Source organism: Phoca vitulina, unplaced genomic scaffold (assembly GCF_004348235.1).
Source record: "Phoca vitulina isolate PV1807 unplaced genomic scaffold, GSC_HSeal_1.0 scaffold102, whole genome shotgun sequence".
Lineage (NCBI taxonomy): Eukaryota > Metazoa > Chordata > Mammalia > Carnivora > Phocidae > Phoca > Phoca vitulina.
In genome coordinates, this window is record NW_022589805.1 from 766548 (window position 1) to 782448 (window position 15901).

The window sequence follows — 15901 nt, forward strand, 5'->3', positions numbered from 1 at the left end:
GCAAGGACTCCAGCAAGCATCCTGGCCTTGTCAGGCTGGGAGCCCTGAGGGCTTTGGAGCTGAAGAGTGCCTCTGTCCATTCTGATCCAGCTCTCAGAACTACCGGCCCGGTATCATGCAACATCCTCATCCCCGACTACTACTCAGTCTGCTGCCCCTGACCCTCCTCAGCACAGTCCTAACACCAGCACTGGTCTCGTGGCCAGGACTGTGACCTGTAGTCTGGACTTATCTCCCCACACTCTGCTTCTCATCCTCTGCTCCAGCCAGGCTGGTCAGCTTCCGGGCTTTTCCATCCAGACTTGAATGCCCTCTCCTCTGGGTTTCTAGTTACTAGCTCCTTTGTGGCTCAGTTCAGATGACATCTCCCTTAGGAGGCCCTTCCTGATCCTTCCTCCAAAGTGCCAAATACCCAACCCTTGGACCTCTCCAGTAGGCTTGGTTGTTTCATGCTCTTTACCTGGTCCCCACCAGGCATGGGCTCCAGGCAGCAGGGCATGGCTCTCATCGCTCTGGTTCCCAGTTGACTCATTCTTCCTCCTCACCTCCCTCCCTCCCATCCATCTACCAACCTACCCACCAACCCACCATCCACCCACCCACCCATGCATGCATGCATGCATCCAGCCATCCATCCAATTAGTGAGTAGCAGGGACAGCTTCTGATGCCTAACAGGTGTATGTGTTTCTGGGGAAGGAGGACACAACTAGCTGCTTAAGTATGGAGATGGGGATGGTGGTCCCCGAGTCCTTACCTGTCAAAACCAGACACCAGCAGACAGTGACCATCACACACCCAGACAACACGGGCTCCACGGGCTCCCTCAGGCCCTGGGCCTTCCTGTTGGGATACAGCACGTGAGGCCCAACAGCCATCCCTCAGGTGGGTCTGGAGGCCGCCCCCAGTGCATCCTGCTCACCTGCAGGGGCTCAGGGCCACCCCGGGGCTCATAGACCCGCAAGTACCCGTCCTTGCAGACAGTGGCCAGATGCCGTCCATCAGGACTCCAAGCCAGGCTAAAGATCTGGAGGCGGGTGCAAATAGATATGAGAGGCAGCCTCTGGGCCTGCGGCTGGGTCCCTGCCCCCACACACGTCCTACCTGGTCCCGGTGGCCCTGCAGCCTCAGCCGCTCGGCTCTGGCCTGAAGGTCCCAGATCCGAATGGTAAGGTCATAGGAAGAGGAGGCCAGCACGTCGGCTGCCAGTGGGTGGAAGCGCAGAGAGTAGATCTTCTCTGTGTGGCCTTGGGGTGAGGCATGGGGTAATGTTGAGCCCCTCAGGAGTCACCGCCTATCTCCCCGCTCCCACCCTGGGCCCAACTGACCTGTGAGCACAGCCTCAGGTGTTGTGAGCACCTCCTGCAGGCCCTCTGGGGGCACCCGCCACAGTCGGATCCTGGCATCCTCCCCACCTGCAGAGTGCAGGCTCATCACTACTGTGCCCGAGACCTCCGGGCTCCCGCTACCTGCATTAAGACCCCTGGGCCCTCCCGTGAACCTAGCACCCAGCCTCCTTACCAACAGCAAGGCGGTAGGGGTCAAAGGGGTCCCAAGCCAGATCCATCACAGCTGCCCCATTCTGCAGCGTGGGCAGTGCTGTGTCGGGCAGGCGGCCAGGCTTCTGTAGCTGTGGGAGGCATCATCCGGCAGAGGCCCATCAGTAACAGGCAGGACAGCTCAGTCCCCAGGGTCTGCATGGCAAGCAGCGTGCCTGGGCCCCCACCCTCTGCAGCTGATGCCCCACTGCTGGGAGGCCCAAGCTCTCTGTCTGCCTCAGCCATCTTGTGCTCTAAGCCCCAAGTGCCAACTGTGAAGTCCCAGAAAGTGTGGGGGGGGGCAGCATGGAGTGGTGGAAAGAGCTCAGCCTTGAGGCCCAGGCAGGCTGGGTTCGAACCCCAGCTCTACCACTTACATGGCTGTGTGACCCGACAGGTCACTAAACCTCTCTGTGCCTCACTGCTCTCTTCCATCTGTAAAACGGGGATAAGAGTGGTGTCCCTGTGGGACAGTGGAGGGGATTAAAGGGGATGCCAGGTGGGTGCCTGGCACATGGTCTGTGCTCAGGGAGTGTGAGCTGGTGTGGGTACCCAATGCCCTTAGCTTCCTGCAGGGCCCTGGGGGCACCGTGGTGGGTAGGGTCCCTCACCTCAAGCACAGCCACCTGCCCACCATTGCTGAGCAAGGGCACGGCCACGCGTAGCTGGTTGGCACAGAATCCGTCACTCTCGCCAGGCGTGGTGAGGTTGAGCCCCTTGAGGTTGGTGATGTGGCTGTCTCGGTGCAGGACGGTGCCCTGAGCATGGCGGAACTTGGAACTGGGGCCTGGTGGGTGGCAGGGACAGAGCCACATGCGGATGCCCTGCCTGCCTGCCTGCCCTAAGTCCGGGCTGCCTGCTCCCCTCACTGCAGGGCGCACGGCCCGTGCCCCGGCCTCTGCCAATACAACTCACCCAGAACTACGCCCACAACTACACCTGGGAAGGGGACTTGCAAGCCCAGGGCTCCAGGGAACATCCAGGCCGCCCTCTTACTTGAGACTCACCTCATCCCACAAGGACAGGTGACCCCACCGGGAGGGGCAGTGGACAGAGACAGGGTTAGTCTGATGCACTTACCCAGCAGGCTCTGTAGGGACCTCTGGCTGGGGCTGGTGCCGATGCCACTGGTGCTAGAGAGGGAGGGCCCCAGGCTGGAGGGCGTGGAGGGTGAGGTCAGCGAGCTGAGAGGGGAGGAGAAGCCCTCCTGAGGGAGAAGCACCCTGGGTCAGACAGCAGGCCCCTGGGCGTGTTGGCCAAAGAGAGAGGGGGCACTGGGGTCATCACTCTGGGCCCCTCCTCCCGGGCTGTGGGACACCGTGGGGGCAGGAAGCCCCACTGTGGGGCGTTGGGTGAAAACACAAACACCGAAGCTGACAAGGGCTAGAGGTGGCACAGGGCGAGCTCAGCTTCAGACTGTGGGGAGAGAGGGTGGCAGCTACCAGCTCCTAGCTTTGTAGGACAGGCCCAGTTTGGTTAAGATCTGCCAGGATTTTAAGAGAAGCCAGAAATCTGGATTTTTCTGTGAAAGTCTTGCTTTTCATGTGTTTGCTCAATTTAGAGAACAGTGCGACGTTCTTTATTTATGCTTCACGTGTTTCTCTCTGTTGCACTTGACAGCTAAAAAAGGCTCAAAGACCATCAGGCGGGCAAACGCACTTGCCCGATTTGACTCAGGGGACCCACTGCGGCAGCATGATGGGGAGGACGGGTGGTCGGCCCGGGCACTTACGCTGGGGTCCGCATCACCCACAGGTGTCTCTGCAGGCGGGGCCGCTGCTGGCGGGGCTGCATCAGGGGAGGGCTCCGCGGGGGGCACCAGGCAGGAAGTGAAGCTGGGGTAGGGCCGGTGAGCTGGGTGGAGGCTAACCTTCTGCACCTGTGGGAAGAGGCTGGTGTTTGAGGCAGGGGGGATAGGTGTTTGAGGCTGGGTTAGCATACAGCTGGACTGCAGGGCGGTGCGGCGGGGGCGGGGGGGCGCGCTGGGAGTGGCCAGCCAGGCCGTGGCCCTACCTGCTGGTTGCTCCCAGCCCACCAGGCATGGGGGTCAGAGGCAGGCACGCAGCCTGCCGTGTCTGGGAACAGGTCCTCGTGGAACTCCACAGCCTGGTGGCAGACAGGTACGTGGCCAGGGAGGTCCAGGACCCGCAAGGCCCTCCTAGCCCCTCACCCAGGGCCCCCCTCACCTTGCGAGGCACGTGGTAGCTGACAGGCACGATGGCCGCATCGCTCAACTGCAGGACGCGGAGCACCTCGCAGCCCATGACGGCCAGCGCCCGCCGGGGCACAAGAGCCACCCCGCGCAGGACGCTCTCCAGGAGGCACTGAGTCACTGTGCGGGGGATACCACGTGAAGACGGTCAGGGAGGGTGGGAGAGAGGAGGGGGAGGACGGAGGAGAACAGGGCTTACCTGGGCTCAGTGCGAGCTGCTGGGGGGCCACCTCGTAGCAGTACAACTGACTCTCCCCCTGAAACAAGCCCGGCCTGAGCGCCACTCGCGGTCACTCCCCCCGCACCCACCCCAGCTTCTGCCCCCTGTACTCTGGGCTGTATCCGCGGTGGGCTTCACCGTGCACGAAGTAAGAACAGGGCATGATCAGGATTTACAGAGTGCCTGCCATGGGCTAACCCTGCTTGATTGTTGGCCTTGTCCACAAAGCTGACATTCCTGGGAGTTACAGTCATGCCGACCTGAAGGCCACTCAGCCTGGCAGGGGTGCAGCCCAAGTCGCACTGCTTAGGCTTCTTTCTGGGGTGGACGGCACCCTGCTGTCCTCAGTCTCCCAGCTGGCTGGCTAGGTCAAAGGATGGGACAGAGCTGGCACGTGAGGGCACTACCCTGGGGGGACGGGGTGTTGACATGGACAGGCACTCCAGCGTCTTGCTCACCTTTCCTGCCAGGATCAGGAGCCCGGAGTCTGGGTCCAGCAGGGGCAGCAGAGACCTGAGGGAGAGAGGGCTAGCTGGCGGGATGCGGCCAGCCTCTGTGCCTGAGGGCAGCTGGAGAGCTCTCAGCCTCGTGACTCCAGACGGGGGCTCAGGCCAAGCACCATGCTAGCCAGGAGGGATGCAGCCCCTCTACCTGCATCCAGCCTGTCCCCTGGGACCCTCCACCTTCTCTCTCCCTGTGCTACCAACACGCCGACAGCGAGCACATTCCCATGTCCCAGCCTTTCTTGCCCTGGGTCCTCCATCTGCCCACCTGCTTCACTTAGGATTCGTATGGACCCTGGGCATAGGGGAGCTGGCCCCTCTTTCTACACCTCAGTACCGAGCTCCATCCCAAGCTCACCAGCTCCAGAAAGACTCCACATATACTCTGTCCCTGGTCCCACCTTGGCCAGCCTAGGCATCAGGCCAGAGTTACCAGGGAAGATGAGTGGGCGTGCTGGAACCAGGGACTACCTCCATCCCTGCCCAGTGCAGTTGGCCTGGGTGCTCCAGGTCTGCACTAAGGTTTGGGGACCCCCTCCTCGGTTACCCCAGGCTCCTGATGACATCTTAGAGACTCAGAACCCCTCTCAGCATGACTTTAAAACTAAGGCAGGGGCTGGGACCAGGGCCTCCTTCACCACAGTGCTTCCTTGCCCTCCCCATTCTCCATCCCCCCCCTGCTCCCAAGGTGGGGCTTTGGGTGGGGGGCAGTGGCTGGGAATATAGAGGGCAGGCTGGAAGCCCCCAGCACCCCTGCTGCTTTATGCCAGTCTCCCCTGGGCCGATGGCCTGTCACTGTCCAGGAGAACTCTGACAGGTGCCTTCATCCGTTTGTTTCTTCTCCTGGTCTTGGTTTCACGTCCCTAGGAACCCAAGGGCCTGGACCCTCACCCCAATGCTGACACTCGCCCTCAAACAGAGTCCCTTCCTCATTGTCATCCCAGCGGTTGCCCAGCTGCGGCAGCTGCATCTATCCCTCACCCAGGCAACAGAGGGCCCAGCCCTCCCCTTCGCCTGCCTGTCCATTCCCTCCTGGCTAGCTGCCCAAAGCCTGCTTGCTGCCCACCTCCCCTCCCTACCCTACTGGGAGCCACAGAGTGGGCTGGGGAGCTGGGTGGGGCCCTGGGTGTCTCCACAGCTTCCTGGAGTACTCTGGGCCGGTCACCTGTGAGTAACAAGGGCTCTAATTACCTTGGGCTGGCAGGGTGAGCTGGGCTCAAAACTGCCCTTCTTGACCTGATCTGACAAGTGCCTCCTGTGGGGGAGCAGACGGGCAGGGGGACAAGGTGGGCGTGTGACCTGGGGCACCCCCCACACTGATGCTGGCTCCACTGGGGCTAGAACCAGGTCCCTTCAGCAGCTCTAACAGGACTTTCATTCACTCACTCATTCACTCCCAACCATTCATTCCTCGGCCGAGCTGATCTGTGCCCAGCCCTTGGCTCAGCCTGCAGTTGTGACTGGAGGTGAGTGCAACAGACCCCACCTCTGTCCTCAGGTTGCTCATGGCTTGCCTGAGAGGCAGACACACTCCACCGCCCCAAACATGGGAAGGAAAGGTTCCCTGCGGACGCATGGCAGGGGGCAGGGGGACTTGACTCTGGCTGGCCGCAGGGGAGGAGTGTGTTCCCTACGCCCCAAGGGTTGAGGAGGAATCAGCCAGGTGGGGAGCGTACTCTCCAGACAGGAAGAACAGCCTGTGCAAAGGCTCTACGGTGGGGCGGGCAGGTACCTGGTCTGTCTGGGGAACAGGGTGAAGGATGATGTGGCTGGTGGCCTGGGCAGTGAGGGTGAGGGGCTGAGCCTGGGGATGGGGTGGGTAGAGGCCAGACAGAATGGGGCCTGGTACATAAGAAGGGGAATTCTGCCTCCCTCCATCGGACGAGCAACAAGAAGCTGATGACATGTCTTAAGTGAAGGGGGACAGGATCAGACATGTGCTGAGTGGAGATTGCCATGTGGAGATGGACAGGAGAGGGTGGAAATGAGAGGTGATGGGTTCAGGGCAGCGTCTGAAGGTGAGTGGAGTGACTCCTGAGGCCCCACTGTCACCTTGGCAAGAACTGGGGAACGGGTCTGTGGGTGGCATTGACAGCTCATCCGTGCTCTAAACCAACCTCCTCAAGACGCTCCACCCGGCCTCCTTGTACTCTCACCGCATCAGCCCCACCTGGCCAGCCCACTGACTCAGGCGCTGGGGGGCACGGGGGCAGGAAGTCACGGAGGGCAGGGCTGGCTCCTCCAACAGGTCAGGCCAGTCTTCCTTGCCTCGGGCAGAGCCATCCACGGCACAGGCCAGGAAATGGGGTCAGGACACCCAGCCCCCAGGGTTGACCAACAGCTGGCACGGGCCTGACCCCGGGCTTGGAAAGAGAGCGAAGCCAGGTGTGGGTCTGGAATGCAGAACACAGTTCCAGCCTGGCAGAGGACCAGAGGTGGTAGGGGTGGCAAAGGCACCTCTCCCGCTGCCACGGTATGCGGCAGGGCGGGCATCTGGGCCTGCCACTGGAAGGGACTCTGACCCAAGTCCAGGGGTCTGCTCCAGACCCAAAGTCATAGAAGGTCTAGAGCCCAGATTGCGCCCCTACCTCCACGCCCACGTCCCAGAAGATGCAGGACGATGGGATGGTGGTACCAGGTCACGTGAGGGAGGAGTTAGCGCCTGATAATCCCATCAGCTTTCCCAATATTCCTGCATTTAGCATAGGAAGTACTGCTGGTCAGGAAGAGCAGCTTTAGGAGTTCTCTGGTTCTCCTTGCCAGCCCATCTCTCCCCTTCAGACTCACCAACCTAGATATCCTGGCATTGCCACTGGTCCAAAGCAGTCCAGATCCTTTGGATCTGTCCCTGCCACCCAGGCTGGGCAGTTGGGACCCTCCCTCTTGGACCAAGCCTTGCCCCACACCCCCTAGCTGCCTTAGAATCAGGTTCTAAGGGGGGGTAGTACCTTTATTCCCTATGAGAAGAGAATGGAAAAACTGGGGAGGGGGTCCCCTGGAAGCTACCCTTACACCTCTGGGGGGAGTAGGAGCATAGCATGTGTGAGTCCAGGCTCAGGATTGGGGTGCGGGAGAGACCCTTTAGGCGGGTGGGATATCCCTATCAGCAAGAACTGGACACAGAAGAGAGAAGTTTTGGGGCCTGTCAAGAAGTCCTGTTCCTTGGGGAAAGTCAGGCTAGAGGGCCTCGGAGCACCCCCCCCGGGGAGGGCATGTGTGGACCCTCCTGAGAACTTTAGGGGACACAGGGCCATCTGACCAAAGCCACACAGTACTGACTGCAGACTCAAATGTCTCAGGAATGTGAGTGAGTGAAGCAGCCTGGTGGGAGACACCTGGGAGTGGTGGAGACTGGGGCAGCCAGTGAGCCTGGGCCTCTATCAGAGGGGGCAGCTACTACTCAGCCCTTGCCTGTTGTTCCTATCTAAGGCAAGCTGGGAAGTCCCGTTTTAATGTGAAACCACCGGATTTTTCAATGTTGGCAGTGGCTTCAAAGTTTTAAAAAGTACCAGATAGGCCAAACGAAACACAGCCGAGAGCCAGCACTGGCCCAGGAGCAGAGGTTCACAAGCCATGCCCCACATCTACATATACCAAAAAAAGCATGTAGTGCAAGCTGGGCTGGAGGGGATGACAGGTATGCCAAGGCCCTCTGGAAGTTGGGAGCTGAGCTGGTCCCCAAAGGCTCTGAGGCATGACCCTGACCACAAACATGGAGCAGGAGAGCAGGGCATTTTCCTGGAATATTCCAAGGCAGGGGATTTTTCTGGACTAGTCTAGCCCCTGGCACCACCCTCCCCCCTACCAAGGGCCACCATCAGCTGCACCCAGGCCCCACCCACTGATGGTGAGGCCCAACCTCCCACCCCATCTCACCCCTCCAGCACTGTGGGGCCTTGGGCAGACTCACTTCCCCTTCCTGTGTCTCAGTCCCTTCTTCTAAAATGTGGAGAAGGTGGCCCAGGGATACTCACCTCCCTGAAAGCCCTCATGGTTAAAAGGACCCCAGAACTCAGATTCGGCATTAGAGATTGTACTTAGGAGGCTCTCAGAGAGCTCTGTGTGGCCTGCCCAAGAGTTTTTGAAACTGGGATTAGCTACCAACAATAACACATTGAGAGATTTCACCCAAAAGCCCCAGATTTCCAGTTTCTCTTGAAAAACCTGAAACTCTGGCAGACTGGGGCAGGTCGTAAGGCAGAGCCCTTACACCAACCCCCACTTTCCCTATCCACCCACCGCCACCTCCCCGGGTCTCCACAAGCTGTGGGGTCTGCTCCTTGAGTTTAAATAGTGCCCTTATATCGCCTGCCTGATGTGTCACAGGTATCCGGGTTTGGGACTCTTGGTCTCAATATTCTCTTGCTTTTACGAAAAACAGGGACCCGCCCAGAGTCATATGGCAAACTAGCGGCAGAGCAGGCGGGAGCGCGGGACTCCTGCCTCCTCAGTCCGGAGGTGGATGAGTGAGTTTATCAGGCAGCCGGCGAAATGACCCCTTTAGCGAAGAGAGGAGGCGGGTCTCTGTCGGCCCCGCCCCGCCCCGTGGGGGAGCGGCCCCGCCCCCAGCCCTTAAAATGCTACCCGCCTGCCGCGAGCTGACTCCGCAGCCCAAGCCCGGGGCGGGGAGACACGGACGCTGCTGCCTCGGGACCCCGGAACCCAGGACCCCACCGGGCCGGCCGGCCCGCCCCGCCCGGCTCCTGCCGCCGCCGCCGCCGCCCCCCGGTGAGTGTCTGCCGGGCCGGGGCGCTGCGGGCGGAGACCGGGGGCGCCATGGGGCGGGCTGTGCAACGCGCCGATCACGCGCGCGAACCCCCCCCCGGTCGCGCGCACACGCACTCAGGACGGACACGCGACCCCCAGCCCCGCACGATCACCCGGGCCGACCTGGTCCCAGGGCGGGCGGGCCCCATGCACCCCCTGCCCGCGCCCGACTCGCCCCCTCCTACGGCAGTCCCGGACAGCCCCACGGCCGCGCGCGCGTCCAAGGCTCACCGGCCGGTAGCCGGCAGGGCTGTGAGTAGACAAAATAAACACCCCCTCCCTCGCTTCCTCCTCCCACGGCTGGGCCCTCCGGCATGACCAGTTTTATGAATCAAACCCCTTTGAGGGGACAGCCAAGCCATAGTCTTGGTTACTTTTAGCTCCTGGAGTGGGACAGTCTAGTTCTGGGCCTGGAGCCCTCCGTGCGCCTGTACAGATCTGTGTAGATTGGCCGCCTGGTGGTACTGAGGGCCCTTGTCACTTAGGACAGAGCCAGGGGGCCAACAGGCATGCAGCCTTGGGGAGGCGTGGGGGTGGCTAGGAGGTATCTGATGCCCCGTGGGGGGCAGGGGACAGACCTTGGCTGGCTGGGGCCCTTCATTTTCCAGATATTAGGGTGCCCCATCTCTGCCTCTGCCAGGGACAGGGCTTTGCTTGGGCTATGAACCCAGTGGCCTGGAGCCAGCTTAGTCCTTTGTGTCCCTGGGCTGGCAGCTCTGGGGCCTGAGGGCTGCTGAGGTCCCCTGTGGTCACTGGCAGGCCAGGCGATTGGTGCCAACCATTTTGCATTGCCCCCATTCGTTAAAGATTACCACAGCAGGGTCACCGACTGCCTCTCCTGCTGGGGCCCAGGGGTGGAGTCTGCAAGGTGGGAAGGAGGAAAAGGCCCCGAGGGTCCCACTGTCCCCCTGCTTGCCTTTTGCACCAAGGGCAGATGAGGTTCTGGAAGAGGCACCAGGACCCAGAGCCCTCCTCTGCAGGGCAAGAGCTTATGGGGCTGGGACACTGTACTAAATTTCAAAGGTTCCTTCCCGCTAGGCTGGACTTTGGGTGTTGGGGGCACAGAAGGGTAGCTGGGTGGGTGCCCTCCAAGTGGGGTCCACTTGAGCTGGTCCAGAGAGCAGTGAAGTCCAGTATGGGCCCAGCTGTTGGCAAGGCCCAACAGGGTAAGGGAGGCGTATGGGGGGATGGGAGAGCAGTCCCCTGAGTTGGCTGTCTTCTCCCAGGGGAATCAGCCCCCGGAGCTTCTGTAAACAGAGTGTCAGAGGCAGGAAGAGGGCTCTGGTAATGAGCAGCCCAGCTGGATTCCCTCCAGACCATTATCTGGCCTAGGGAGGGAGGATGAGCACACACGTGCCAGACGGGGGGCCCCGGGCACTGGCTGTCCCCACCTCCCCCAGCTGCAGACTGAAACAGCTACTCTGGGACCTGTGGGTCCAGAGGGCCAGATGTGGCTGGTGGGGGACTGGTGTCCCAGGGCACTTTCTCCAGACTCTGGAAAGGGGGTGGGGGGCTGAACATGAGAAGCCCCTCAGACATTGCCCAGACATGTGCTCTCCCTAGGAAGCCTCCTATGGCAGGCAGGGAAATGCCCTGGGCAGGAGATGGGTCCAGAGTTTCTGGCTCCCATTCCTGACACCCCTACTACTGCCCTGAGGGAGCTGGAGCAAGACCCATGGAGTTTTATAAGTGGACCCCACCCCTGAGCTGGGCAGCTCCTGGGAAAAGGAAATTGGGGTTTCAGCTGGTTCCAGGAGGCAGTTCCCACCTCAGAAAGCCAGCCAGCCAGCCGGTCCCCCTTGGTGACCAGAGAGAAGACTGGGTGAGCTTGTCCCACAGAAGCATCCCTGACCATCTACAGGCCCTGAGCTCTTGGGAAGGGCAGCAACGCTACCTCATGGGGTTAGTGACCCCTCCTGTAGCCCCCCTCAGCTCCCCTTAGAGTCCCTCCCTGAGCCAGGGAGCCCAAGGCTCTGCGCTGCCAAGAAAACCAGCTCCCCTCACTGCTGTGGAATTTGCAAGAGTTCTTGGAGAAGGGGGAGGGAGAGAGAGAGAGTGTGTGTGTGTGTGTGTGTGTGTGTGTGTGTCAGAGCGCGGCCCAGTGGGCGTGTGTCTGGCGTGGGCATGTGTCTGTGCGCGCGTGACTGGAACAGGGTTGTGTTTGGGGGCGGGCAGGGGTGCTGCAAGAGTCTGAGTGCACCGCAGGCGGACAGGGGCTCAGCCTTCTTCCTTTTATCGGTTTCCACATTCCAGAGGCAGCCGGATTGCTTTCCCTCAGCTGGCTGGGCTGCCTGGCTGGCCAGGCCCTCGGGCCTCCCCCACTTTTCCTCATTCCAGCCTCCCTGGGTATGAGGAGGCTGAAGCAGGCTCCCTTGAGCCACCTTGGTTTTGGGGGGTAGAGGCAGGCAAGGGGCCAGTTCTCCAGGTTGGGGACAGTCCCCCCAACCAGTCTCCTCCAGGGGAATGCAATAAGGCTCTGACATTCCTCCGCGGCTGCCTGAGAGATTTAATTAAAGAGGGAGGAGAGAGCTGGCTTGCACTGAGAAGGGGCTGGGGCTGGGGCTGAGGCGGTACTGGGGCCCCTACTGGCCCTGGGCCTGGATGGGCAGCAGTAAGAACTGAGAGACCTGGGCGGGGGAGCTGGGTTGTGGCTCCCCTGATCAGTTCGCAGACCCCAGGCAGGGCCAGTTCTGCCACAGTGGAACCCAGAACCCCAGGCATGGCAAGAGTGAGAAGGGCAAAGATCCCTTTGGGGTCACTTCCTTCTCAGTCCCTGCCCAGGACCCAGACAACCTGGGCCCAGCTGGCTTGGGCTGGTGGCCTCCCTTGGTGACTAAGGTCTTCCTCTGGCAAATCCAGGGTTAATGGCAGGGTTAGGGCCTTACTTGATGGATGCTTGGCCCTGGGTGGGGACAGGACAGCCAGGAGGCCCTGCGTCTGACTGAGCCCAGCCCCTGTGGCATCACACCCGCGCGTGCCGATGGTGGCATCTGGACTGGCCCATTTCTCGTTGGGCCACAGCTGCCAAATAGCTCCCGGGGCAGCAGGTGTCCTCTCCCAACAGAGTGGCACCTCTCCTGACTGAGATGACATATCCCGCCGCCCTGAGGGCCCACTTGAGCAGAATGGCTTTAGTCACTGGTCTCCCAGGCCTGGGCTGACAGGTCTGGTGGCTGCCAAGTCACCCACGGTGTCACAGAAGACACCCATTTGGGGCTAGGCAGCTCCTGCCTGGGAGGAGGGGGGCCCAGCTCCTGCTGTTTTGGCGCTGCCAGCCAGCCATACCTGCTGGTGATCCAGACCCCTCCCTGGACAGGGAGACAAGGCTGACATCCAGACTGTCCCCCTTTGCAATCTTCTGCCCCAGGGTCTGAGCCCTGTAAGGGAGACTCACTGAAGGAGCTTCTCCAAAATACAGCTCTGCTTGGGCCTTATCCCAGAAATTCTTATTTCATTGGCAAGGAGTGGAGAGGGCATCAGGAACTTCCCAAAGCTTCCCAGGAGATTCTGATGTACAGCTGGGGTTGAGAAACCCCTGGGGTTGTAGGTGGGAGACACAAGCGCAGAAAGGGAATGGATGAGGTCATAAAGCTGTGTCTTGGGCCTCATGTGTAGAATGAGGAGAGCAGGCTGGAGCGGTAAAGAGAGTAAGGCAGACGAGCCGAGACCAAAGTAGGGACTCCCGGCTTCATCACAGGGTCAGACTGCGGTCCCCACCCTCACCTTCTCCCCTTCCCCTGAGGGCCTAGAACAGAGACCCCGACCTCTCTGCTCTGCTGTGCCCCAGGGATGGCGAGATGGGTGGACCCAGCCTCGGCTCTGAGCCTCCTTAGACACGTCAGCGAAACCGGAGCCAGCCATCCTGGCCGCCGGCATGGTCCCCGCCTGCCTGGGGGGGTTGGCAGACTCCTGGGCTGGGCCACTGCCAGGCCTGGCCGGCAGTGTTTAGCCGGGGTGGGGGTGGAGGGGGCCAGCACTGGGAGCCAGAGGCCCAGAGCCTCAGGGTCAGACCTGCAGCACCTGACCCCTGCACCCACTCCGCAGTGTCTGGCACAGGAAGGGACTGTGCTGGCCTCATCTGTCTGTCTGACCCTATGCCCCCATCAGCCAGGCGTGTGGCCTTCCCCAGCAGCAGTGAGATGTGCAGCCTGAGCTCTGATGCGGTCCCCCAAATGCCTGGGTCCCACCCACTCACTAGTACCTGCCTGACCCAGGGCCTGTGTGTGAGTGGGTACCTCCAGATGTCCCCCACACTCAGAGGTGGGTGGGGGCACCAGGGTCCCCGTGAGAGCTGAAGAGGATGTCCTTACTCATAGAGCCCCTCCCTCTGCTCCCTTCCCCCACTCCCAGGTCATATGCTGAGGGGGGCTGGCCAAAGGACAGCTCACTCCCCCACCCCCTTCCAGAACTAAATACACCCCTCATCAGGCTGCTCTCTCCAGCTCCTCTCCCACACTGAAGGGTGGAGGATGGAGGGCAGCCTCCCCATGGAGGCCTCACTCTGGGCGTAGGGGGGCCTCCTGTCTGTGCTGAAAGTGGCATGAAGCCCCTCCCACACCATGGCATCCTCACCCCATATGTGCAGAAGGCAGGGCTCAGGTTTTATGGGTAACACCTTCAGTAACTAATGTTTACTGACCACTTAGCATGCGCTCCAAGTACAAACTGAACAGCCCTGATGATCAGGCACTATAACTAGGAACGCCCCCTCTCCCCTGCCCTTCACAGACGGGAACCGAGGTGAAGGACCATGGCTAGACTGTCATGCAACCACACAGGCAGTGGGACCTTAAAAAGCCCCATCCCAGCAACTGTCCCCTGGAGGGCAGCACAGCCAGCAGCAAGAGCCTAAGCCTCAGTTTCCTGCCTCTTCCCACCACACCTTGGGGGGCCAGGCCAAGGTGAGGAGGCTGCAGAGTCCAGGGGGAAGAGCGCCGACCTGGACCCTTTGCCCTCCTGCTTCCACTACCCCCCAAGCCCCAGGGCTGCCTCCAGGAGGCTCTCCACACCCTTTGCAGAGGGAAAGGTCCCACCTCCCTGCCTTGGGTCAGCAGATCAGATATCAAAGCCCAGGCCCCCGGTCCTTCAGGGCTGCTGGAATTGCAATGGCCAGGACAGCCATGACCTCCCCCATGAGACACCCCACCCCCAGTGCACGCACGCACGCGTGCGCGCACACACACACACACACACACCTCCCAGAACGAGCCCAGACAAGCGGAATCACTCCCAGAACTTGTTAAAACAACTCCCCCACTTAAAAACAAACAGAACAACACAACACTACAACCCCAGGTGCTCAGAACAACTCCAGAGAGTGAGGCAGGGCTGGTGAGAAACTGAGGCCCAGAATTGGAAAGGGACTTGGGAAGCTATTTAGGGGCCGAACTTGGGCCTGAACTCAGGCCTCTGTCTCCTGTTGCCCTGCTGCCCACCCCCTCCACAGCCGGCCTTCACCTTCTGGGTCCCTTCTGGGGCTATGTGATCTGCTCTTGGTGCCAGGAGAGCCCACGGCAGAGCCCCCGGAGCAGCGGCACCCGGCTTTCCATCTGCCAAAGCCCCAGTGCCGACCCCCTGCTCGGGCCCAGGTGCTCACCCCAGCATCCTAGCAGGTCGGCAGCAGGTTAGCTGCTGCCTGCTGGGGTCTCCCCGGCCCAGGATGCCAGTTGCCCTTGTTCTGACCCAGCCCCTGCTCCCCACCTACTCAGCCAGACTGCCATCCTGTGGCTGGACAGGCCTACGGCTCCCTCATGATGACTTTATGGATTAAAGGGCCAACAGACTCTGGGCAAAGCGCAGAGCCCACCCTGATGCCCCTCCTTGGCGCAGAGTGGGGAACACCCCCCAGCACGCAACCTAGGCCCCCAGGGGCCACGCCCGGGCTGTTCAGTTCTAAATGCTCCCAGTCCTAGGCTGTGTCAACTCTGAAATGCTTGGGGAGACACTGAAGAAAGCAAGGCCTCAGAACTGGGATGCCCCTGGCCCAGGCTGCCTGACTGGAGCATGAGCTCTTAACCATGACCTTATACATAGCCCAGGGGGAGCTGAAGCCGTAGGGGTGGCCACGTGTAGGGTCCCCTCCCACCCTGGAGCCTGGCTGCTCCCTTCCTGACCCTGCCTGCCCCGCTGGGAGAGCTGATTCAGGGGGAGGCGGCTCACCCCACACGTGGACGTGGGGGGCGGGGGGTGCTCACAGCCCACATCTGGAGGCCAGGCCACACCCGCTGCCTTCTGAGTCAGTGAGGGTGGAGCGGGTCCACTTGGGGGAGGAGGCTGGGTGTGGTGCATGCAGCCCCCTTGGGATGGTGCCGGCAGGGCCAGAGGGGCACAAGGCCTTCCAGGTCCTGGTCCTAGCATCTTCTGAGGTTTGGTACAAGGCCCTGCCCCACCGTTTACTCAGCAAAGGTGAGCTAAGCATGCTCTGGGACACAAGGAAGCGGACAGGAGAGAGAGCAGGGGAAGGGGCACCAGTTGGGGGTCAGGGAAGGCCTCCCTGGCTGGCCTCTGGAAGGTGGTCATCAGTGCAAACGAGCAAGGGGCAGAGGCTGACAGTCCCACTTTCGGGGCAGAGGGGACCCTGCAGGCGGGTAGGGCCTGCGCAGGCCCAACCTGGTAACAGGCCTTTACACAGAACTGGTCTCCCCAGTGACTTGTCTTGTCTAT

General features: G+C 61.2%; 1 protein-coding gene across 6 annotated transcripts in view; it reads right to left on the bottom strand.

The window, feature by feature from the left end:
• Nucleotides 1-15901, bottom strand: part of LOC116627794 (mitochondrial import inner membrane translocase subunit TIM16) — a 72178-nt gene that overhangs the window by 17698 nt on the left and 38579 nt on the right. For all 6 annotated transcript variants that reach the window (XR_004298535.1, XM_032397710.1, XM_032397709.1 and 3 more), the window contains 12 exons: nucleotides 4427-4481; nucleotides 3948-4005; nucleotides 3723-3868; nucleotides 3550-3642; nucleotides 3269-3415; nucleotides 2617-2743; nucleotides 2148-2323; nucleotides 1520-1628; nucleotides 1327-1413; nucleotides 1103-1245; nucleotides 921-1025; nucleotides 756-841 (listed from right to left, as the gene is read on the bottom strand). Coding sequence is in view for 5 of the 6 variants with exons in the window: in XM_032397710.1 (XP_032253601.1) it covers nucleotides 756-841; nucleotides 921-1025; nucleotides 1103-1245; nucleotides 1327-1413; nucleotides 1520-1628; nucleotides 2148-2323; nucleotides 2617-2743; nucleotides 3269-3415; nucleotides 3550-3642; nucleotides 3723-3868; nucleotides 3948-4005; nucleotides 4427-4481 (1332 nt within the window). In the remaining variant the exon portion in view is untranslated. The remainder of the gene's footprint in view (nucleotides 1-755; nucleotides 842-920; nucleotides 1026-1102; nucleotides 1246-1326; nucleotides 1414-1519; nucleotides 1629-2147; nucleotides 2324-2616; nucleotides 2744-3268; nucleotides 3416-3549; nucleotides 3643-3722; nucleotides 3869-3947; nucleotides 4006-4426; nucleotides 4482-15901) is intronic.